Genomic DNA, 25,891 nt, shown 5'->3' on the forward strand with positions numbered 1-25,891 from the left:
ACAGGGCTTTGGATATCTTTTTCCCTTATAGTCATCATCACCACCAGCTGCAGCAGTATCAAAATCAGCATCAACATCATCATAGTGATGATTTATTCCATTCTTAGCACAAACCAGTCTTTGTGCTAAGCACTTCAGATGTTTTTGTTCCTTTAATTGTCAAATGCCGTGAGGTAGATAATACTATTATCATTATGTTACAGATATGAATACTGAGTTTCAGATAGGTTAAGTAACTTGTGTCTGATTCCAGAGCTCTTAGCCACTAAGACATATGGCCTCTATATTAGTTTCTTAGGGTTTCCATAACAAAGAACTACAGAATGGTTGGCTTAAAACAGCAGAAATTTATTCTCTCACAGGTCGAGAGGCCGGGAGTCTGAAATCAGGGTGTTGGCAGGCTTGGTTCCTTCTGGATGCTCTGAGGGAAAATCAGTTCCATGTCTTCCTCTTAGCTTCTGGTGGCTGCCAGCAATCCTTGGCTTGTAGATACATCCCTCTGGCTCTGTCTTCATGTTCACATTGCCTACATCTCTATCTCTGGGTGTCTCTCTGTCCCTTTCCGCTTGTTATGAGGACACTAGTTGCTGGATTTTAGACCCAACTTAAGCCAGTATCATTTCACTTGATCTTTACCTCGTTTACACTCTAAAGACCATGTCTAAATAAGGTCCCATTCTGAGGTTCTGGTAGATGTGAATTTTGGGGGGGACACTATTGAATCCACTACAGCATCTTCTATTGTATTTGTCCAAAGGGCTCCCATGTTATTACACATCTTCATGAACACTACCTTTGAATGGAGGTACAATATTCTCTTCCCCTGTTGGTGGGCACTTAGGTTGGAGATGGCCACACCTAGCACATAGGACTCGGTGCACAGCACACAAAGGCTCTCCCTTCTCTGCGCTGACTAAGGTGCCTCGTTCGGGGAGCTGAGAGGGGGCTGGATTTCAGCCTCCACTTACCCCTTTGCCAGTCACCTTTGTGCGGAGCATGACCTCCATATGAACAGGGAGGCTCAGGTCTGAGAGAATGGAACCAGGGATGGGTTGTTACTGTTTTAGAATATTTAAGAAGCTCAATTCTGCATTTGACTTTTCTGCTTCAGAATAGGAAGTACACAATGTCTGAATTGAAAGAGACACTAGAAAATGTCTCAGTTACATAGGAGAGAATAATTATACTATTCTGTATTAATTTGCTGTTTAGTGATTCACAAAGCATAGTTGAAATCTGTTTTTCAGTCTTAGGAAACAGGGATCTAGAAAGTTTAGCTAACTTTGCTCCTTATAATGATAAGATCTCAAATCTCTTGACTTTCCTCAGCACCTCGATTCCATCATGCTGACTCAAGTAGAGCCCTGCCCTAGCCCTGACATAATCATTATTTTAAAAAGTTTATTATGAAAGACATAGTCATCCTTTTATATCTATATTCTAACTTCTTTTGAAACTACCTAAACCTTTCTTCCTCTCTCTTGAACTTTGCTTTGATGAATACTTTTTGACCAGATAAAATAAACTGTAAGTAAGCATTCTTAAATTAAAATGACCACTTTTCTGCCTATCTTTATAAATATTCATCTCTTACCAAAGTACTTTGGTTGCTGTGACAAGCCTGATATTTTTATAGCATATATTTTAAAGGGCAGAGAAGGAAAAACAGTATCTTCTTATTCTGAAATGCAAATAACTTTTTTGAATACATTTTTTTTCAGTTTTGTAAAGAAAAAATGCAATTAATTTTCTATGGTCTAAAATAAATGAAAATAAATAAATAGGAATTCAAGCCTATAGTCTAATTAGAGACCAAAATTCTTAGCATTTGCTTTCGCCCAGGTATTTATTGTGGTTCCTTGATGGTAGAGAACACACCTGATTCCTCTCTATGTTCCTTGGGGTTTAACATAAGGCCAACCACATACTTGGTTATTAATACATTCATATTGATTGAATGAATGGAGCAACCTCCATCTCTCCTTGCCCTCATCCATTCTGCTCTGGTCATGCTGGTTATCCAGTCTCTGAACACACTGCACTCCTTTCCATCTCAGTACCTTTGCTACGAATGTCTTTTCTCCAGTCATCCCCTTGCCAAGTTCTTACTCATCGTTTTTTTCATTTTTTTTTTAATCTTTATTGGAGTATAATTGCTTCACAATGCTGTGTTAGCTTCTGTTGTACAACTAAGTGAAACAGCCATATGTATACACATATCCCCATGTCCCCTCCCTCTTGACTTACTCATCTTTTAAGACCCAGCTCAAATGTCACATCGTCTGTGAAGCATTTTTCAAGGGTAAGATGATGCCTTGTGCATCTCTATGTCCCCAGTGTCTGGCACAGAGTCAGAGTTAACTAAATGTATATTGAATGAGCGATTGAATGAACAGAAGAGACAGAGCCCACATCCCATAGCAGATAAGAACATGGGCTTATGGTCTGACAAACCCAGATTCATAGTCCTGCTTCTTGACTTACAACTCTGTGACCTTGGTCATGTTACTTCATCAGTCTGAGCCTTTGTTTCCTTGGTTTGAAATGGGGATAAGGAAAGCATCTGACTCAAAGGGTTCTTGTGAGAATAAAATGAGAACCTATATATAAAGTTTTTCACCCAATAAGTACTAAATGATAGTCTAACATTGATAGAATTGTTCTGTGGGTTTCCTTTGATTGCACTGGAGAGGTTGCATCTGGCTGACCTCAGTGTGACCATGTTGGAAATATTTTGGTTGGAGAGCCTTGGAACTGTCAAGGCCACCACCTCATTTTCCTTCCAAACTAAATGGAATAAAACTACAAAAAAGCGTATTTCAACTGACTGGAAAATACTAGTTGACTAGAATATCCCTTGGCACTTGAGTCTTAGGAGAAAGAGAAAAAACCACAAAAAAGAAACGAATATAAGGGTTTTAAAACATATAGAAACCTTGCAAGTAACTTCTAGAGAATGACCTTAGAACTGCCTTCAATCCAAACTTCTGTACCTTTGCACCGTGGCAAATACACACCTTGGGGGCCGAATGCAGCCTATAGACTGGTGATTTGGTCTAACACTATTAAAAAAAAAATTGAAAAAAATTGAAATGGATGAAGGCCGTCAAAAAGTACTACAAACTTCCACGTATAAGTACTAGGGATATAATGTACAACATGAAAAATATAATCAGTACTGCAATATATTATATATGAAAACTCTTGAGTAAATCTTAAGAGTTCTTATCACAAAAATTTTTTTCTTTAATTTTGTATGTGTATGAGATGATGGATGTTCACTAAACGTATTGTGATAATCATTTCATGATGTACATAAGTCAAATCACGCTGTACACCTTAAACTTACACAGTGCTGTATGTCAGTTATCTCAATAAAATTGGAAGGAAACATTTTTCAATGGATGTCAGCATAACAAAAAGCAATTATGGAAAATGTCAAATATATGCCAGTTTAGAGTGATTAGTCTAATGAATCTCCATGGAACCATTATCCAGCTTCAGTAATTAGCAATCCTCTGCCATTCTGTTTCATCCCTCCTTTCCTTTTTGTTTGTTTGTTTTGCTAGAGTATTTAAAAGCAAAAATACCGGATATCATTTTATTCATGAATATTTCAGTGTGTATCTCTACCAGATAAAAACTTAGACAGATATAACTACAGTCCATTATCACAATCAACAAAATTAAAAATAATTTCTTAATATGATCTAAAACCTAGTCTGTGTTCAGTTTTCCCTGATTGTATCAACAGTCTTTTTCCAGTTGTTTTGAGTCAGAACCCAAACACAGTCCACAAACTACATTTGTTGGCTTTGTGTCTTAAGTCTCTTAACTTGTAACCATTCTTCTCCTTGGTCTCCATGCCATTTACTTCTTTAAATAGAATTTTTAAATCACTACATTTTCCCAAAACCATGGATTTGTGGAAGATCTGGCAGCACTGGCTTATGCTCCCATCAGGCAGCATTTGGCCGCAGCCCAGTAGAGGCGGTGGTCCTTAGACTATGCGAGTGCCTCTGCAATTCACAGTCCCTATTGTACCAACCAGATTAACTCCTATGTTGCCTACCCAGCCCCCGTGGGTGTTGTGCTGGCTACCTCTGACCTACATATTACATCTGTTGGGTAATGAGAACTGAATACTGAATGATGACTTGAAGCCCCAAAACATCCCTAGTCATTAAGTCAATGTTCAGTTTTGTGTACCATATTACTTAGGTAGAAATGTTTTAAAAGCCTTCAGCGAAGAAAAATCAACAAAAGATTTTTAAAAATCCTAAATTAGCTTGAAAATTTATTGATTGGCATCTCTCTTTTGTTGAGTATTCTTGCTAATCAGCTTTACAGCCTTCTATCCTGTAAACACCTTTTTCACCTGTGTCGAGGTTTGATCCTACAAAGGCCACTGAACAAGGTGTCACAAGACCCACACGTTAGCCTTGGTCCTGTATGACAAGTGGGCTTCCATATTGCTTCTCCGAGACACCTTGTGAGGCGCAGGTAATACCAGCCTGTTTTTGAGGGTTGTTGTGAAATTCAAATGAAATAACAGATGTGAAATTAACTTGTGAACTCTATAAGCTCTACACTTAAACAAGGTATTACTATGCATAAGGATATACTGAATTATGCATAACATCCTCTTTCACACCCCTGTGCATTTACTCTGCTGTTCTTTCTCTCTGGAATGCGTTTAAGAATTAATTGCTAATCATCTGTGGTCCTCAAACACTTTATGCCTCCTTATTTATAACATTTGTCACACTGTATCAAAGCCATTTGTTTACATCTTTGTCTTCTGCAAAATTCTAGAGTAAATTGCAATTTATTCAGTGCTCAGCACACAGCTGACTCTCAGTAAATGTCTACTGAATTGGATAGGATTGATTTGAATAATTATTATGTGTGTACCTGTCTTGAAAGATAAAGTCTATGTCAATACAATTCTTTAGGTATATCACCTGGTAACTAACCAGTATTGGCTCTTGTTAAAAGCTTATGATGAAGATGACAATGATGAAATATTTTTAATTTAAGTAAGTGGTCAGACTTCTTGAGTATATTATTAGTAATTTAAGTTTCATTAACAATGAAAGAACCTAAATGTTTTGATAGAATGCCTATCATCAAAAGAATTTTTTTTTTTTTTTTTTTTTTTTTTACAGCTGGAGAAACCTTAAGCTCCCAGTCATCATTTTTCACCCCAGTTACCTGGTTCTCTTCATTAACTTAGGGCTGCCTGTTCTTTTACAGCTGGTTTGCCATCCACCCAGTCAGCATGAACAATAGCAATCATCTTGTAAACAGCGACAATGTGGGCTATGCCTCTTACCTTTTTGAGCAAGAGAAGAACAAAGGATATCTACCTGGAGAGGTGAGAATTTATGGCATTGAAAGCTTCATCTTAATTCATTGAATATCATCATTCATTCAGTGTTCAGAATAGCTGATTCAAATCTTCAGAGGAAAGTGTCATCAGGGATGCCACATACTGACATGCTTGGATAGAAAGAATTCTCCATCCTCCCTAAGAAAAATTTTAAATGACCGTTAGCTTTGTGTCAAATACTACTGATGTGATGATTTCATAAAGTTACAATTAGTTGGATAAGGAAGGGCAAATTAATATATAATAACTTTTGCCATATATAATTTTTGATTAACTTGGAAATATGATAAACTGTGTTGTGTTTATATCTCTTGTTTTCAGAGATATAAAATCATTAAGCACCTTCTTAATGGTATAGGAATCTGAATGAGGACAGGGAATGAGTCCTTTTCTGTGGTCCAGACTTCCCTCTTAATTTCCTTTCAAGGAATTTCTACTTTCCTGCAATATGGCCTAAGTCAGAGACAACCCTAATCCATTAGAGTTGTCTTTGTAACTTTGAAATGTAGTGAGTGATGGGATCAGAGTTGGGGGTGTCCAGGAACCCAGTCCATGTACTCCAGGAAACTCGTCAGCTTTGTGTAAATTACCGACTGCAGATATTTGGCGAGGAAGGACCCTGCTCTGCTTGACCCCAGCATCTAACCCCTAATTGCAGAAGAATATATGATGGGATGAGAACCCCAGGCCCTTGCCTAGAATAAGTGTTCTGTTACAAGATATCGTGTTGGCCAAAAAGTTCGTTCAGGTTTTTCTGGCGATGTTATGGGAATATTAGCCCATGAACATCTGGTCTGATTTTTTAGCTCCTTTGTTGACAAATCTCTATTTTTTTCATTTTAGCCTGTGTTTTAGGGAAAAGAAAGGAGTTTCCCATTATCTTTTTAGTATAAAAAAAGACACATAATCTCCTATATTTGATTATCTCTTTCCCTAAGAAAATTTAAGAATTTAAGGTAGAATTGCAGTCCAGTTGGTTGAGGTTAAGGTCTTACCCTACTCTATAAGGTTTTGTGTTGTTATTTCAGGTTGAAGAGATAGAGGAAATATACACAGAGGGCACGTCTGGGTGGTGGAGCCTATGTTTAGGTTCAGTTGTGCAACAGAAAAATCTGGACTGGCTCTTCACTTTTTAAGCCAATAGCCTATTTATTTTTAAAGGGAAAATGGATATCTGAGCTCCAGGTACAACACCAGACACTAGATTGATGGGTCAGCATTTTATAACTCGTTGCACACTGTATTTCTTGTCAAAATGTTGCTGTTTGAGACACAAATTTGAAACTCTCCTACTTGAAATAGCTTTATTGATAACTGGAATATCACAAGTAACAACACGTATGCTGACGGCAATGTGATCCTTTTCAGAAATAAAAAATTCTCTCAGAATATTGTGCATCCTCCTTTTGTCGTATGCAGATGATTTTGAATAGTTCACCAGAGTGGGTTGAATGTTTGCCTTTTTAATGAACTCATTGTGGTAAATAAGAAAGAATAGGCCTTTCTCACCTTCGGAGATGGCCCACACGCTGTCTGTGGAGTGTGTTTCTCTCTAAATAAATCCACTTCTCACCTATCACTTTGTCTCTCACTGAATTCTTTCTGCGATGAGACATCAAGAACCTGAGCTTCATTAAGTTCTGAAACCAGTTGTTCTACAGGAACTGAGACCCCCACTCAGGTGGAGGATGGCGACTACCTGCTGAGCACAAGCACTAGACCCCAGACTGTTTGGAACCAGAAAGTTGATGATTAAGATTCCTAAAACACCAGACTGCTACTTCACAACATATCAGTGAGAAGAAAGTCATGAATCCTGCAGCCTTCACCCCCAAATGTTGCCTTTAAAAATGCTCCCCTGAAAGCCATTGGGGAGTTTGGGTCTTTTGATCATGAGCTGCCTGTTCTCCTTGCTTGGCCCTGAAATAAAAAAAAAAAAAAAAAAAAGAAAGAATAAACAGCAACTGGATGTTTCTTTTGGCAGGGACCGTATGTAGCAGCTTTTGCTTCATCGAACCTGGGAGATGTGTCCCCCAATATTCTTGGCCCGCACTGCATCAACACGGGAGAGTCTTGTGATAATGCCAATAGCACTTGTCCCATCGGTGGGGTAGGTAATAATGACGTGAAATCTGTTTTTGCATCTCAAGTACATTTTATGTTTAACTATTCAACATTCATGTACAATTATGTTCTCCTCAAGTATACTCTGACCTACTTACTGCTAGCATTTGCTCTTCTCAAAAGCACCCACTAAATTGTGATTGAGTAAAATTGTAGTTTTCCATTTGATTGTTAAATTTTTTGAATGGTAAGACAATTTAGTAAATGTCAGAGATTAAATATCCTTCCCCAAAATTGGACAGCCTGAAACATTTTTCCTTGGCATTTCTGAAGTCACAATTTAGTATAAAAACTGCCTGCCTGAGACATTTCTCAGTGATTATAAAGTCTATAGGGTTTTCTAAAAATACAAGGTCAGAATTCTTTTTCCTTTCTTATAAATTACAAACAAAACAATCTTGGTGTAAAAACTCAAACCACATGGGAAGCATAAAGAGCAGTAAAAAGTGAAAGTCCCTGTTCACCTCCTTCCCCTCTACCCTCTCCCTTTCCCCAAAGTTACCACTCTCACTCCTCTTCATATGTTTATGTGTTCATGAACAACATTCTATACCTTATTGATTTTTTTATTGGTGTAGGATTTGAGTTTTCTACCTAATTTGTAGAAATTTGGTAGAATTAAAAAAAAATCTCTTAAATTTTTAAATTAAAAAAAAATCTCTTTATGACTATATACAATTCTATGTGATAAGTTTTAAAGGTAGCAAGTAAGGCTGTCCTCCCATCTTCATTTAGATTTTTGCAACTTTGACATGAGCAGCAGATTCTAGCTTCTGGGTTCTTATTCTTTGTGTTTATACGGTATTTCACCTGCCATATTGCTTTTATTAAACACTATTCCTGGGCTATTTATTTTATCCCAGTCAACCCCACTCAATGAGAAATATAGTTTTAACAATTATACTTTTCCATTGTATATTACTATTTTTATATAGAAAGTCTTCATACACCAGAAACTAACATAACATTGTAAATCAACTATACTACAATGAAAAAAAGTCTTTGTTATCATTCACTTCCAAAATTTTTACACATCATTAATTCACATTAGATTTGAGGATTACTTGTTAAATTCCAAAATTCACAGATGAAATGGTTAAATAAATTATAATACTTATTTGCAATAGAATATTATGCATCAACTTCATGTGTTATGTTGGAATACTTAATGTGGGAAAGAGCTCATAATACTAAGGAACTCAGGGTTTAGTATTGCATATTCATCATGACTGCAGTTTTGAGAATAAATGTATCATAGTAAAAAGAAAATGAAACACACTGGTATGTTAACCACGATTTTCTCTTTTTGGCACTAGTATAGGCAGTTTTCTATTTATTTTTGTTCATTATTTTAATTCTATTTAACTTTTTAATACTTTTTCTACAATAAGTATATTTTACTTTATAATCAGAAAAAATTACAGCAAAATCATACCCCCTTCCACAACACAATCCAGTTTCTCTTCCTTTCCCTTCGTGTTGGATTAGCTTCCCTCATGTCTGCAAGATACCAGTCATCAGTGAGGAAGGTGTGTGCTTTTTTCTCTCATACCCAGTAGGAGAGAGAGCAAGCCTCTCTTCCAACCACGGAATAAGAATTCTCTTTAGTCTGACTGTCAATTTATGTCACATGTCCATCCCTGGACCAAAACAGTTGCTGGAGAAATGGTATGTGTTGATTGGCTTAAGCTGGGTTCCAGACCAATCTTTGGCAAAGCCTAGGGAATTTCCATGATCGCCTTAGACTTATTTGGAATGAGGAATGGGATCACTGCAAGGAGAGGGATGGCTTTCTGAACAAAACCAGAAAACGCTTGAGAAAAAGAAAGAGGGAAATGGACAAATGTTGCCGTGTCTTCTGCTTTAATGTGGTTTCTTCAAAAAGTTTTTTTAATTTAGAAAATAGCTTTAATGTTTTTTAGAAAAATGATATATGGTTGTTAAAAATACACACAGGGCTTCCCTGGTGGCGCAGTGGTTGAGAGTCCGCCTGCCGCTGCAGGGGACACGGGTTCGTGCCCCAGTCTGGGAAGATTCCACATGCCGCGGAGCGGCTGGGCCCGTGAGCCATGGCCACTGAGCCTGTGCGTCCGGAGCCTGTGCTCCGCAACGGGAGAGGCCACAGCAGTGAGAGGCCCGCGTACCGCAAAAAAAAAAAAAAAAAAAAAAAAATACACACAATATTGAAAAGTTCAGAAAATGAAACTTATGTAAAGGAGCACCCCTTAATTCCACAATTAACCTGTGAAAATTTTAATAAACATCCTTCCAGACAACTTTTTTTTTTTTTCAAAGAAGATGTTGGGGGTAGGAGTTTATTAATTAATTTATTTATTTTTGCTGTGTTGGGTCTTCGTTTCAGTGCGAGGGCTTTCTCTAGTTGTGACAAGCGGGGGCCGCTCTTCATCGCGGTGCACGGGCCTCTCACTATCGCGGCCCCTCTTGTTGTGGAGCACAGGCTCCAGATGCGCAGGCTCAGTAGTTGTGGCTCACAGGCCTAGCCACTTCGCGGCATGTGGGATCTTCCCAGACCAGAGCTCGAACCCGTGTGCCCTGCATTAGCAGGCAGATTCTCAACCACTGCGCCACCAGGGAAGCCCCCCAGACAACTTTTTATGCACCTGTACACATATATATGTACAGTTTTACATAGATGGGATCATATTGTAATACTGCTCTATACCCTGCTTCCTTATTTCCAGTAAATATACTTTAAAACATTATTTAAACTAACTTCGTAATCTTTATTTTTAAGTACCATAATTTGGTTAACCAATCCCCTACTGATGAGTATTTTCTTTCCTTTCCTGCTTTTCTCCTCGTACAGTCTCTCCCTTCTTATTTTCTTCCTTCATATAAGCATGCTATGGTCACTATGCTTGTCATATCTTTTTTCACATGTGTGAGTTTCACCTTAGGACAAATTCTTAAAAGTGAGTTTGTTCTTTTTTTTCAAAGCACCTCTAATATACACTACACATTGCTCAAATACTCTCAATCACGTTTCTACCCACAGTGCATGAGTGACACTTTCCCCAAACTCCTCCAGCAGGTTTGTCAATCTTTCAGTTTTTTTCTAGCACAAATGTGAAGAGTTCTCTCTTCGTAGTTTAAATTTAGTAGTTTAAATTCATTAAGATTGAACTTATTATAACGTTGAATGGCCATTTACATTTTGTGTGTGTGTGTGTGAATTACCTATTTCATCTGCATCCATGGTGTTATCCATTAGGATGCTTTTTTTTTTTTGCTTTTATTTTTTTCCAGCTTTATTGGGATATATTGACATCCAACACTGTCTAAGTTTAAGGTATACAATGTGATGAGTTTTACTACAAATAAGAGAATACCCAACTCAATATGAATGAATCAAAATGTATTAATAAGGGTATTTTTTTTCTTGCTGACTTTTTAAAGCTCCTAATATATTAAAGTCTTAGTTTCTCATAAACTGCAAACTCATCCCTCAACACCCCATTTATCAGTTATCTTTCAGTCTCATGTTTTTCCCCCGGTATGGATGTTTAAACTGTCAAACTGTGTTCCATATAATTTTTAGAAGGGCCTTTCACATCGTTAGACTTTAGAATATATTCATCCATATTTTCTTTTAATACATTTTGGGTGCCATTTCTAATATTTAAGTATCTGATCAGTTGCAAATTTTTCTGGTTTAAGAAGTAAAATATAGAGCCAGATGTATTTACTGATTTTTTTTTCCAGAGGGTCAGCTAGTTGTTCCAATATAATTTTAACTGAGCTTCAATTGAAGGCAATTATGAGCAAGCGCCATAGGCAGGAACCAGCAAAGAGAAAGATGTGCAGCAAATGGAAAGACCTGGCTTTAGGTAATAGCTCAGATATCAGCTACCTGTATAATCTTCAGTAACTCTAACCCACCTGAGCCTCAGTTCCCTTACTTTTAAAAGTAAGTTTCTAGAATAGAGGATTTCTAGCAACATTCATTGCTCTAATTCCGTGAATGATTTTGCTTCTCATAATCTGTAAATTAAGAGAACACCTGAAAAGAAATGCTGGAATGTGGCTTTAAAAAATTCTATTTGCTTAGATTCACTTGTCATTTTCCATTCCTTAAAAGAATCGCTTATTTCACTAAGAACACACCTTGTGTCATTTTGTTCCAGCCTAGCATGTGCATTGCTATGGGACCTGGGCAGGATATGCTTGACAGCACACAAATCATAGGACGGATAATATATGAGAAAGCAAAGGTAAGCTGTGGGCCTGCTTCTTTCATCTTCATTCAAAACTATGCTTTAAAATCCACTGACATTGTTCATCAGGAAGCCCGTAATTGTAAGGAAGACAGCAGGAGCTTAAGCTGCACCAGGGAGTCTGGAAGACTGAATGCTGTTTATTGTCAACCAGGAAGGTTGTTTTCACAAACCACACAGGAACCTCTCTGTGACTGCTTGTGTCTGGCTTCTTATGGGAAGAACATTTAAAAGAAAGTAATCAGGAAACATTCTCTTTCAGCCAGAATGCTTGCTTCAGGTGGTTGGATGATAGATTGTAAAGTTTTCAATTCATGTGGTATGACCAGATATAACCAGACTGACCCAAATTCTCAGAAGTCTCTCAGGCCTTGGCCTGCCAAGTCACCTGACCATTTCTTTCTTTAAAAAAAAATAATAATTAATTAATTTTTGTCTGCGTTAGGTCTTCGTTGCTGCGCGCGGGCTTTCTCTAGTTGCAGCGAGCGGGGGCTACTGTTCGTTGCGTTGCGGGGTTCTCACTGCGGTGGCTTCTCTTGTGGAGCACTGACTCTAGGCGCGCGGGCTTCAGTAGTTGTGGCACACGGGCTCAGTAGTTGTGGCTCGCGGGCTCTAGAGTGCAGGCTCAGTAGTTGTGGAGCACGGGCTTAGTTGCTCTGCGGCATGTGGGATCTTCCCGGACCAGGGCTCGAACTCGTGTCCCCTGCATTGGCAGGAGGATTCTTAACCACTGCACCACCAGGGAAGCCCTACCATTTCTTAACTTTTCCTTCGGTGACAAGGTAAAGCTGAGTGGCACCACTGCCAATTCTTGCAATTTGGATTCAAATTAGTCCCTGGTCTTTTTTGATATGGAAAGATCATCCATCTTACATTTTCCTTTCTTTTTAAAAGATTTTTTGATGAAGAGAGAATCTGGTCTCCAGTGAGCTTACTACAAGTTACTCTACCCTCCTTCCTCTTCTAAATTTTATCTTCCATTTTGCTTACATATTTTGTATCAGCTCCTATGGAGACATTTCTGATGGAAAAAACAAAAGATAGCTTTGGGCTGAGCCATCTCTGACAAAGATAGCTAAATCTCTTCGTTTTTATAGCTTACCCATACCTTTAGTGAGCATGGGCTTGAGAGAGGGTGTGTGTGTAAATATTTTGTCTCAAGGGTTCTAAAATGTTTCAGGAGCAATTAAGGAAGAACAAAAACACCTTGAAAACATCAGACACCAGCCAACCTAATTGCTGCAGTTTCTTTTTAATTACTGTGGTGTTATCAGTGGATTGTTCTAAATTAACAGATTCTATTTAGGGTGTGCACCCCTGACACAATCTGGCGTCAGAAATTTTGTTACCATTCTGAGCCCAGTCGACATAGAGATTTGTCCCACATTCTGGATTCTCTTCTCAGCAAGGCACAACTTCCCTCTTAATGAGGAGACGCAGGCTGCAGCTGGTGTTACTGACAACTTGAGCGTTCCCATGTGGCTGTGGAAACTGACATGGCAATAGAGTAGAAATGAGTTAGGTGTCAGGCAAAGGCACTGGTGCTGAAGCAGGGTTTGCCTCTACTGTATGATACAGTTCAACACAAACAAACCTTCCTAAATATGTTTTGACTCACAGTGCCCCTAAGATTAAAAAAGCATCAATTGACCATACTGGAAAAAAAAAGAACATCCAAAGGTGAACAGTGGGTGGGGGAACAGATGCAGATGAAGTGGGTCCTGAAGACTTTCAAGCCCCCCTTTGGCACCAGCCCTGCCAGAGGACTACAAGGACTGTGAGAGGGAAAACTCCATGAGAATCCCCATGGAGGCGCCCTTGTTCTGGCAAAGAAGGTAATTTGGCCCACCTACTCCTAACCTTAAATTTTCTTGGCTGTCTTTCTAGCGAGATTGGAGCATTTGTACCATAGCCTGCATCACTGGAATTTCATATTTGTGGGAAATAGACACAGATCAGTGGTCTCAGGGCCTTCAAGTTTCTGGGAAGCTACAGGGGGTTTGGTGGAGAGATGCACATGCTCTGTCTAATAAGACAGCAAAACAAAACTTGACTGAAAGACTCTTTTCCAAATTGGCACTTCTTAGGTACGGTTGCTGGTATTCATTTTAGCTCTTTTGCTTTTAATGGTAAGGCTGTGTGTGTTTTCTAGGAACTGTATGCCTCCGCCTCTCAGGAGGTAACTGGGCCACTGGCTTCAGCTCATCAGTGGGTGAATATGACGGACGTCACCGTCTGGCTCAATTCTACACACACAGTAAGTGTCACTGAGTCACACTGATTATGCCACAAGGGTAAAGTTCTGGGCTGATCTCATTATTGAAGTTCAACTTCTGTTTCTTTTTCTGTTTATGTTTCATTTTTGTTTTGTTTTTTTTCAATTTTTTCCTTTAGGCAAAAACATGTAAACCAGCCTTGGGCTACAGTTTTGCCGCTGGCACGATTGACGGATTTGGAACCCTCAACTTTACGCAGGGTGAGGTGCAGTCTGATGTGATTTATGGTTCCAGGTTCTGAACTTCAGGGTTCTGTTCCCTAACAAGATTTAATGTAACTAGTACTTCTACTATTTTTATTTTTTAAATTTGGGGGTATGCAGGCTTTCCAGGTTTGTACACGATTTCTCAGGGGTAGGTATCTTTCATAATTTAGCTTTCCACTGATTCAAGTAGAATCAGAGATTCTCTTTGCATTTCAATCTATGAAAGAGTAGTTTTAGGGCTTCCCTGGTGGCGCAGTGATTGAGAGTCCGCCTGCCGATGCAGAGGACACGGGTTCCTGCCCTGGTCTGGGAGGATCCCACATGCCACGGAGCGGCTGGGCCCGTGAGCCATGGCCTTTGGGCCTGCACGTCTGGAGCCTGTGCTCCGCAACGGGAGAGGCCACAGCAGTGAGAGGCCCGCGTACCGCAAAAAAAAAAAAAAAAAAAATAGTTTTAAATTGGGCTGGAGCCTGGGGTGGAGTTGGAGTGGTGCAGAGCGGGAGTGTCATTGTAACTTCGACAGTATGAGTTGGCCCTTCCATCTGGTTGTTAGTGTCTCTTTCCCAGATTCCTGGGAAATCTGGAGCCCAGATTCCTCAGAACAGAAGCTTTTAGGAACCTAAAGCATATGGTCCTGGGTCTTCTTCCTGTGTGTATTTCCATGAATTTATAACTGATTATTATAGGTTTTATACTTTTATCCTGATTATCACTGTGATAACATGCACTGGCAAGTAGAGAAAGTTAAAAAAAAATTGAAGAGTATCACCTACAGGCAATATTTTGGCTTATTTCATTCTTGTCTTTTGTATATATGTATATTTTGGAACCATTAGTTAAATTAATAAATACAGTTGTAATGTGATATAGTTGGCATCATCTTTCCTGGTAATATTTCATCTAGTTTGGTCTACTGTTCTAAAATAAATAATTTTTAACAGGTTTATTGAGATATAATTCACAAAACATAAAATTCACCCATTTAAAGTGTATAATTCAGTGGTTTTTTGGTATATTCACAGATATGTGCAACCATCACCACAGTCAATTTTAGAGCATTTTCATCACCTCAGAAAGAAACCCTGTACTCTTTAGCTAGTACAACACAGTCTCCGTCTCTCCCAGACGTAAGCAACCACTAATCTCTCTATCTCTGTATTTTCCTGTTCTGGACATTTCATATAAATGGAATTGTAAAAAAAAAATGTGACTTTTTGCATTGGCTTCTTTCACTTAGCATCATGTTTTCAAGGTTCATCCAAGTTGTAACATGAATTAGTATTTCATTACTTTTTTTTTCTTTTTTAAAAATTGTTTTATTGAAGTATAGTTGATTTCAACGTTGTGTTAATTTCTGCTGTACAGCAAAGTGATTCATTTATACATATCATACATTCTTTTTCATATTCTTTTCCATTGTGATTTATTACAGGATATTGAATATAGTTCCCTGTGCTATACAGTAGGACCTTGTTGTTTATCCATTCTTTGTATAATAGTTTGCATCTGCTAATCCCAAATTCCCAGTTCCTCCCTCCCCCACCCTCCCTCCCCCTTGGCAACCACAAATTTTGTTCTCTATGTCCGTGAGTCTGTTTTTTGTTTTGTAGATAAGTTCATTTATGTTATATTACGACTGAATAATATTCCACTGTATGGTTTTACCAGATTTTGTTTATGCATTCCTCAGTTGATGGACATTTGGGTTGTTCCACTTTTGGACTATTAGGAATAATGCTGCTATAAATATTCATGTCCAGGCTTTTGTGTGAGCATATGATTTCATCTCTCCTCTTTGGTATATGCTTAGAAGTAGAATTGCTGGATCATATGGTCACTCTATGTTTAATAATTTGAGGAACTACCAGACTATTTCCAAATTGTTGCACAATTTTACATTCTCATCAGTAGTTCTGAAGGTTCTGATTTTTCTACATCCTCACCAATACTTATTTTTATCTTCCTTTTGGATTCTATCTACCCCCTGGGTGTGGAGTGGTATCTCATTATGGTTTTGATTTGCATTTCCCTGAAGATTAGTGATATTGAAAACCTTTTCACGTTTATTGGCCATTGAGTTTCTTCCTTGGAGAAATGTCTACTCATATATTTTTCTTATTTTTAAATTGGGCTACTTGTCTTCTCATTACTGAGTTGAAAGGGTTCCTTATGGGTCCCATATATGCTCTAGGGATGCCCGCTAGCTGGGCTGCTTGGGTCCTTCTGCTGTGGTGTGCTGACTACTGGGGGTGGTCTCGTAGGCTTGGCTCTACCACCCGCCCCGGGTCTGGTTGGTTGCCAGGCCCTGCCTTGTGCAGAGTCTGCTGGCCACTGCTTGGTGGGACTGGGTCATGAGGCAGCTGGCTGCAGACCCACAGGTGGCCCCTGGGCTACTGCTAGCTCACTGGTGGGCAGAGCTGGAGTCAAGGAGATCCTGGGCTGGTGTCTTCCCACTGGTGGGTGAAGCTAGGTCCTGGGGCTAGTGCCAGCCCACTGGCAGGAAGAGCTGAGTCCTGGGGTCTGGCTACAGGGCCCAGGGTCCCAGAGCTGGTGTCAGACTGCTGGTGGGTGAGGCTGGTTCTTGACATGGCTGGCTGCAGGATCCAGGATGTCCTGAAGCTTGTGTTGGCTTGCTGGTGGGCAGGGTCAGAGCCCACCTAGTCCCAGAGCTGGTGCTGGTCTGCTGATGGGTGGACTGAGTCTGCAGGCAGCAGGGGTACCATTGTCCTGAGGCTGGTGTCCGCCTCACTGGTGTGTGCGGCCTGATCCTGCATCCTCTGGTGGGCAGGGTTGTGTCCAGGGGTGGCTGTGGGTTCAGGAGGTGTCTTAAGGCAGCTTGTCTACTGGTGGATGGGACTGTGTCCCCACCCAGTTAGTTACTTGGCTTGAAATGTCCTAGTACGGGTGCCTGTGAGTTGGTGGGCAGGGGCACAGCTGGGTCCTGGAGCTAATAAGCTAGAGGGAGGATCCAAAATAGTATGTGGTAGAATGAGCTCCTAAAAATGGCTGCCACCAGTGTCTGTGAGCTCCAATTGACCACTGTCTCTCTGGGAGACTCTCCAAGATTAGCAGGTAGGTCTAACCCAGGCTCCTTTCAAATTATTGTTTCTGAGCTGGGTCTCGGAGCATGTGAGATTTTTGTGTGCACGCTTTATTAGTAGAATCTCCATTTCCCACAGCTCTCTGGGTCTCCTGCAAGTAAGCCCCACTGGCGTTCAAAGCCAAAAGTTCTAGTGGCTCATCTTCCTGGAAGAGAAATGCTGGGCTGGGGACACTGATGTGGGGCTCAATACCTTTGCTCCTTGGGGAGATGCTCTGAAATTGTAATTATTTTCCTGTTGCTGGGTCACCTACCCAGAGGGTATGGGTCTTGACTACCTATATCACTGTGGTTCTTCTTTATATCTTTAGTTATAGAAGATCTTTTATGGTAGGTTCTGGTCTTTTCCATCAATAAGTGGTCTGTAAATAGTTGTTATTTTGGTGTGGCCATGAGAGGAGGTGAGCTCATGGTCTTTCTACTCCACCGTTTTGGCTGATCTCCCTACTGTGGGTTGTGTTTCCACCTTCTTCATTGTGTCCTTTTAAGCACAAAAAGTTTTAATCTTGATGAAATCAAAATGGTCTATTTTTGCTTTTGTGTCTCATGCTTTTGGTGTCATACTTAAGTATCCTTTGCTAAATTTGATGTCATGAAAACCTACCCGTTTTCTTCTAGAAGTTTTATGGTTTTAGCTCTTAAATTTAGATCTTTGAGCTATTTTGAGTTAGCTTTTATATATGGTGTGAGGTAACAATCCACCTTCATTCTTTTCCTTGTGGCTATCCAGTTATTACAGCACCATTTGTTGAAAGGCTATTTTTTTTAACCCATTGAATGGGCTTGGCACACTCATTGAAAATTAGTTGACCATAGATTCATGGTCTTATTTCTGGATTCCCAATTCTATTCCGTTGATCTGTGTTTATTTTTTGTGCTAGTATCACCCTTTAAAAAAAGAAAAATCATTCCTTTTTTTATAGCTAAGTAGTATTCCATGGTTCGTATCACCCTTTCTTCATTACTATTGCTGTGTAGTAAGTTTTGAAATCAGGATATATGAGTCCTCCTACTTTGTTCTCCTTTTTCAAGATTGTTTTTGCTATTCTGAGTCCTTTGCAATTCTATTTAAATTTTAGAATCAGTTTGTCAACTTCTACAAAGAAGTCAGCTGAGATTCTGATTGCAATTGTATTGAATCTGTAGATTAAATCGAGGAGCACTGTAATCTTAACAATTTTAAGTCTTCTAATCCTTGAACATGGATGTTTTCCTATTTATTTAGGGCACGGAGTAAAGGGAGAACTCTCCTGTGCTATTAAAGTGGTATATCACATTCATTTATTCACATTTTTTGAACCATTCTTGCATCCCAGGAATAAATCCCATTGATCATGGTGCATGATCATTTTAATGTGCTATTGAATTCAGTTTGCTAGTATTTTGCTTGGGATTTTGGCTTCTATATTCATCAGAGATATTGGCCTTTTTTTTTTTTTTTCTCATAGTGCCCTTATATGGCTTTGGTATCAGGGTAATGTTCGCATCATAAAGCAAATTTGGGAGTATTCCCTCCTCCTTAATTTTTGAGAAGAGTTTGAGAAGAACTGGCATTAATTCTTCCGTAAATGTTTGGTTGAATTCACCAGTAAAACCATCTGATCCTACTCTTTTTTTGTTAGGAGGTTTCTGATTACTGATTCAATCTTCTTACTCATTATTAGTCTGCTTAAAGTTTTCTATTTATTCATGATTTAGTCTAGGAATTTCTAGGAATTTACCCATTTCTTCTAGGTTATCCAATTTGGTGGTGTATAATTGCTTATAGTCATCTTTTTGTATTTCTGAGGTGTCATTTGTAATGTCTTACCGTTCATTTCTAATTTTTTGAAAAATTTGAGCCTTCTCTCTTTTTTTTCTTAGTTAGTCTAACTAAAGGTTTGTCAATTTTGTGTTTTCAAAAACCAGCTCTTCATTTTGTGGGTTTTTTCCTATTGTTTTTCTGGTCTCTATTTTATTTATTTCTACTCTGATCTTTGTTATTTCTTTTTGTCTGTTAACTTTGTGCTTAGTTTGTTCTTTTTCTAGTTCCTTGAGGTGTAAAGTTAGGTTGTTTTTTTGAGATCTTTCTTAGTTCTTAATGTAGGGGTATATCACAATAAACTGCACTCCCAGAACTTATTTTGCTCTGTACAGTAAGTTTTTGGTATATTGTATTTCCATTTATGTTTTGTTTGTTTTGAGGTATTTTTGATTTCATTTTGATTTCTTTGACCCATTAGTTGTTGAGGAGTATGTGTTTTAATCTTCACATATCTGTGAATTTTCCAGTTGTCCTGTTACTGATTTCTAGTTTCATGTCTTTGTGGTCAGAAAAGATAGTTGGTATGATTTCAATCTTCTAAATTTGCTGAGGCTTCTTTTGTGACCCTACATGATCAATACTGGAGAATGTTTCATGCATAGTTGAGAAGAATGTGTTTTCTACTGTTGTTGGGTAGAATGTTCCATATGTGTCTTTTAGGTCCAGTTGGTCTAAGATATGATTCAAGTCCAATGTTCCCTTGTTGATTTTCTGTGTGGATGATCTAACCACTTTTGAAAGTGGGCCATTGATGTTCCCTACTATTATTATATTGTTATTTATTTCCCAGTGCTTATAAAAGTTATGTTCGCATTATACTGTTAGTCTATTAAGTGTGTGATAACATTATGTCTTAAAAATGTACATTCCTTAATAAAAAATACTTTTATTGCTAAAAATGGTAACCATCAGCAGAGTTTTCAAGGAGTCATAATCATAATCTTTTTGCTGGTGGAGGGTCTTGCCTTGATGTTGATGGCTGCTGACTGATCAGGGTGGTGGTCGATGAAGGTTGTGGTGACTGTGGCAATTTCTTGAAATAAGACAGTGATGAAGTTTTCTGCATTGATTGACTCTTTCACAAGTGATTTCTCTGTAGCGTGCAATGCATTTTATAGTACTTTACCCACAGTGGAACTTCTTTCAAAATTGGAGTCAGTTCTGTCAAACCCTGCCACAGCCTTTATCAACTAAGTTTGCATGACATTCTAAATCCTTTGTTGTCATTTCAGTGGTCTTCAGAGCATCTTCACCAGAAGATTCCACCTTAAGAAATCACTTTCTTTGCTCATTCATAAGCAGCAACTCCTCATTTGTGGAAGTTATCATCATGAGATTGCAGCAGTTAAGTCACATCTTTAGGCTTTGCTTTTAATTCTAGCTCTCTTGCTGTTATCACCACCTCTTCAGTTACTTCCTCAACTGAAGTCTTGAACCCCTCAAAGTCATCCATGAGAGCTGAAATAACTTTTTCCAAGCCCTTGTTAATGTTGATATTTTGCCCACTTTGCATGAACCATGAATGTTCTTAATGGCATCTAGAATGGTGAATCCTTTCCAGGAAGTTTTCCATTGACTTTTCCAAGATCCATCAGAGGAATCACTGTTCATGGCAGCTATAGCCTTCTGAAGTGTATTTCTTAAATAATAAGACTTGAAAGTCAAAAGTACTCCTTGATCCACAGGCTTCAGAATGGGTATTGTGTTAGCAAGCATGAAAACAACATTAATCTTGTACATCTTCTTCAGAGCTCTTGGGTGACTTATGCATTGTCAGTGAGCAGTAATATTTTGTTTGTTTGTTTTGTTTTGTTTTTTGCGGTATGCGGGCCTCTCACTGTTGTGGCCTCTCCCGTTGTGGAGGACAGGCTCTGGACGCGCAGGCTCAGTGGCCATGGCTCACGGGCCCAGCCGCTCCGCGGCATGTGGGATCTTCCCAGACGGGGGCACGAACCCGTGTCCCCTGCATCGGCAGGCGGACTCTCAACCACTGCACCATCAGGGAAGCCCAAGCACTAATATTTTGAAAGGAATCTTTTCCTGAGCAGTAGATCTCAACAGTGGTGTTTAAATATTTAGTAAACCATCTTGTCAACAGACATGCTGTCATATAGGCTTTGTTGTTCCATTTATAGAGCACAGGCAGAGTAGATTTAGCACAATTCTTAAGAGCCCTAGGATTTTCAGAATGGTAAATGAGCATTGGTTTCAGCTTAAAGTGACCAGCTATGTTTATCCCTAACAAGAGAGTCAGCCTGACATTGACTTCTCCTCTCTAGCTAAGAAAGTCCAAGATGGCATCTTATTCCAAAAGAAGATTGTCTTGCCTACGTTGAAAATCTGTTTTTAGTGTAACCACCTTCATTCATTATCTTGGCTTATTCTTCTGGCTAACTTTCCTCAGCTTTTACATTAGCACTTGCTGTTTCACCTTGAACCTTTATGTTATGGAGATGGCTTCCTTCCCTAAAGCTCATAAACCAACCTCTGCTACCTTCAGAGTTTTCCTTTGCAGCTTCCTCACCTCTGTCAGCCTTCATAGAATTGAAGAAATTTAGGGCCTTGCCCTGAATTAGGCTTTGGCATAAGGGAATGTTGTGGCTGGTTTGCTTCTCTATCCAGACAATTAAAACATTCTCCATATCAGTAATAAGACTGTTTCACTTTCTTATTTGTGTGTTCGCTGGAATAGCACTTTTAATTTCCTTCAAGAACTTTCCTTTGCATTCACAATTTGGCTGACTATTGGTGCAAGAGATCTAGCTTTTGTCATATCACGGCTTTCAACATGTCTTCCTCACTAAGCTTAATCATTTCTAGCTTTTGATTTAAAATGAGAGATGTGCGACTCTTCCTTCCACTTGAATACACAGAGGCCATTGTAGGGTTATTAGTTGGCCTAATTTCAATATTGTTGTGTCTCAGGGAATAGGGAGGCCTAAGGAGAGGAAGAGAGATGGAGGGACAGCCAGTCAGTGGAGCAGTCAGAACGCGTACATTTATCAATTAAGTTTTCTGTCTTAGATGGATGTGGTTGGTAGTGCTGCCAAACTATTACAGTAGTAACATCAAAGATCACTGATCAGAGATCACTGTAAGAAATATAACAATAATGAAAAAGTTTGAAATCTAGTGAGGATTACTAACATGTGATGCAATGTCATGAAGTTAGCAATTGCTGTTGGAAAAATGGCACTGATCAACTTGCTCAATGCAGGGTTACCACAAACCCTCAATTTGTAAACAAAACCCCAAACAAACAAACAGAAAAACACAATATCAGCAAAGTGCAAGAAAATGAGGTATACCTGTTCTTTCATATCTTTTATGGGCTATTAGTATCCTTGCATTTCAGCTTGAAGAACTCCCTTTGGCATTTTGTGTCTCATAATTCATGTAGGCTTTCTTCATTCTTTTTCATTTTTTTCACTTTAATTGAATAATTCCTAATGACTTGTTTTGAGTTCACAGATTATTTCTTCTGCTTGATCAAATCTGCTGTTGATGCTCTCTACTGCATTGTTCATTTCCTTCATTGCCTTCTTCAGCTCCAGAATTTGTTTGGCTCTTTTTTATGGTTCTGCCTTTCTGTTGAACTCTCATTTTGTTCATAATTATTTTCTTGATTTTGTTAAGTTGTATATATTTGTTCTCTTGTAGCTTGCTGGACTTCTTTGACACAATTATTTTGAGTTCTTCTTTGACAGTTTCTAGATCTCCAATTCTTCGGGTCAGTTATTGGAAAATTATTGTATCCCTTTTGTGATGTCATGTTTCCTTGATTTCTGTTGTCTCATAGAATTGCATTTGTCTGTGCATTTGATGGATCAGTCACCTCTTCCAGACTTTACAGAATGGTTTTGGTGGGGAAAGGCCTTCACCTTTGGGTGGCTGCAGAGACATTGATTGGGTGACTGTGGTTGTTCCAACTCCAGGGCAGCCCAAGTGGCATAGTCTCCATGCAGCTCTGTCAGCTGAGGTCATCATTGGTGAAGATTGCATGTGTCCTCAAAGGCCAGTACTAAGGGTATCTGCAGCTGCTGTGAGCGCTGTTGTGATCTTCAGTGGTGAAGTCTGCTGGGGACATCCTGACATCCTTTTCTCCCTTGGAGGATGTCATGGCCAAGGGCATCACTTTGGGTGCTATGTTTGGCTTCAGGTACATTCACAGTGGTGGTGGCACTGATGTCTGATATGTCGCATTCATGGAACAGTGACATACCTGAGATCTGGAGCTTGGGTGCTTGTGGAGCAACCATGCCTCCAGGGTCCAGGACACTGGCTCACCAACAGCTCTGTGCCTGAGGTATGGGCACATGTGGAGCAGCCGTGGAGCTGGGGACTAGAACACGTGCATTTGCAGAGGAAAGTGGTTCTGGGGTTCAGTTCCACTTGCAGTGGCTCCAGTGCCTGAGTTACAGGTACTTGCAGGGCAGCTGCAGGTCTGGGGTTTGGAGCTCAGGAAAACATAGCATGGTCACAAAGTTGGGGTCTGAAACATGGGCGTACATGGAACACCCATGGCTCTGGGGTCAGGGTCATGTATGGGTTTGGGGGTGGGGGACTGACAGCCCTGACTCCAGGGCAGTGGAACAGAAGCTTCTCATGAGGGAGGTACAGCATCACGTCTCTCTTCAGTGATCCATGGTAATCCATCATTGGTTACCTCAGTCATACAAGCTGCTGGTGTCTCTGTGGAGCAGTCTTCTGGGGTTTGCACTGACAAACAGGGTCCTCTTTCATGAAAGCTGTAGAGAGTCTGTTGCAGAGGCTGTTCAGGTTCTCAGTGGCAAGGGTTTCCAGGGTCTTCCGCAGAGCAGAGGCCACTGCAGCAAATGATGGCATCTGTTATGTGGCTGGTACTGATATCTTCTGCCCTTCTTCGTTCCTAGCCATCTTGAGATGTCTCAGATAAGCCAACCTTCCCAGTGACCCTTTTCATGTGGTTATTCTGTTTTGCTCCACTGTGTTGCTGTAGGTTTTTAGTTGGACTCTTGAGCCCTCCCAGAGCTATTTTCTTTTGTGGATAGCTAATTATTGTATTCTGTGGGGAGATGAAAGCTGATATCTTCTACTTTGGTATCTTGCTGAGGTCATCTCCTTTCTTTATAAGGGCATTTAAAGCTATCAATTTCCCTACGGGAACTGCTTTCACTGCATTCTATAAGTTTTGATATACTGTGTCTTCATTTGCATTCATCCGAAACTGTTTTTATATTTTCTTTTGATTTCTTTTTTGACCATTAGCTATTCATAATCATGTCGCTCAATTTCCACATATTTGTGAGTTTATCAAATTTTCTTCTGTTATTTATTTCTAATTTCATTACATTGTGGTTGAAAACATACTTTGTATTATTTATACTTTAAAACATTTATTGAAGTTTGTTTTATGGCCAGCATATGGTCTATTTTAGATAATGTTCCATATGCACTTGAGAAGAATACATATTATGCTGTTGTTGGATGGAGCCCTTTGTTAGTAACTGTTAGGTCTAGTTGGCTTCTAGTGCTGTTCAAATTTTATACTTCCCTATTGGTCTTCTCACTCGTTGTTCTATCTGTTATTGAAAGTGAGTTATTGAAGTTCCAACTATTATTGTTGATTGTTTCTCCCTTCATTTCTGTCAGTTTTGTTTCATGTATTTTTGTACTCTGTTATTAGGTTCATATATGTTCATAGTTGTTATATTTTCCTAATGGATTATAGGTTCTATGTTCTTAGGTTTTGTAGTTAACAAAGCTTTTCCCCAGATTATGGGTGTTACGCTTGATGGTTGTTTTTATTGCTCGTGTGTGTGTGTGTGTGTGTGTGTGTGTGTGTGTGTGCATAATTAAGTGGAGATTCAAGAGTGGGTCTTTAGAGACCACAAGTCAAACAACTGGTACTTCACGTTGGAGGTGTTTTTTTTTTATAGTTTTCAAAATAAGAAAAAGGTGATTCAGTTCATAGACCTACATTTAATTATATCATATTTTTTATTTGCAAAATGGTTGAGAAAGAGCAATAAAAAAAAATTAAGGTTGTAGAACATATATATTCTTTTATTCTGTCAACCACACTGAGGTCTAATTAAACAACGGCTCCTACTTTAGGATGTACAGGAAATCTTGCCTCTTCTATTATGCAACTGTTTGGAATCATTGAACAACAACCTCGATAAAATCTCTCAAAGTCCTAAAAGCATTGTTGTACAACATTTGTCAAAATGATGATATTTTTCAGAGGGTTGGAATCATATTAATCGTAACATTCCTAATAGGGACAACAGTAGGGGATCCATCGTGGGACAGTATTCGGGATCAGGCCCTGGGCAAGCCATCTGAAGAAATCAAAGAATGCCAAAAACCAAAGCCAATCCTTCTTCATACTGGAGAGGTAATACATTTTGATTATCATGGTGAAATTAGTATATCGTTAATTTTACATTTATGAATTATCAGATATGAATAGTAGCTCTGTGTTAAATAGTAGATCTGTGTGTTATTCAGATGTTCCCATACCAAATTTTTAATATTAAAAAATATGGATGCTATAAGTGTAACTCTAAGAAATAAGGGTTATGATTATTAAAGACACTGACTTAGAGTTTTACATCTATAGTAAATAAATGAAGCAATTAGAACAGTGGAAAAGGAAGAATAAGAGTAACATTTTTCTTATTCAGGATTTGTTTATGTTGACTCCAGGATAGGAGTGAACACAGAATTCTTTGCAGAGAAAAATATCTCAGGTTATTTTCTCACAACTCAG

General features: G+C 39.1%; 1 protein-coding gene across 2 annotated transcripts in view; it reads left to right on the forward strand.

Annotated features, from left to right (window-relative positions):
• The window catches only part of ASAH2 (N-acylsphingosine amidohydrolase 2), an 87,783-nt gene that overhangs the window by 27,145 nt on the left and 34,747 nt on the right, over positions 1-25,891 (forward strand). For both annotated transcript variants that reach the window (XM_079900924.1, XM_079900923.1), the window contains 6 exons: positions 5,257-5,377; positions 7,377-7,502; positions 11,662-11,748; positions 13,904-14,008; positions 14,146-14,227; positions 25,401-25,516. In XM_079900924.1, the coding sequence (XP_079757050.1) occupies positions 5,257-5,377; positions 7,377-7,502; positions 11,662-11,748; positions 13,904-14,008; positions 14,146-14,227; positions 25,401-25,516 (637 nt within the window). The remainder of the gene's footprint in view (positions 1-5,256; positions 5,378-7,376; positions 7,503-11,661; positions 11,749-13,903; positions 14,009-14,145; positions 14,228-25,400; positions 25,517-25,891) is intronic.

Source organism: Stenella coeruleoalba (genome assembly GCF_951394435.1).
Source record: "Stenella coeruleoalba genome assembly, chromosome: 16".
Lineage (NCBI taxonomy): Eukaryota > Metazoa > Chordata > Mammalia > Artiodactyla > Delphinidae > Stenella > Stenella coeruleoalba.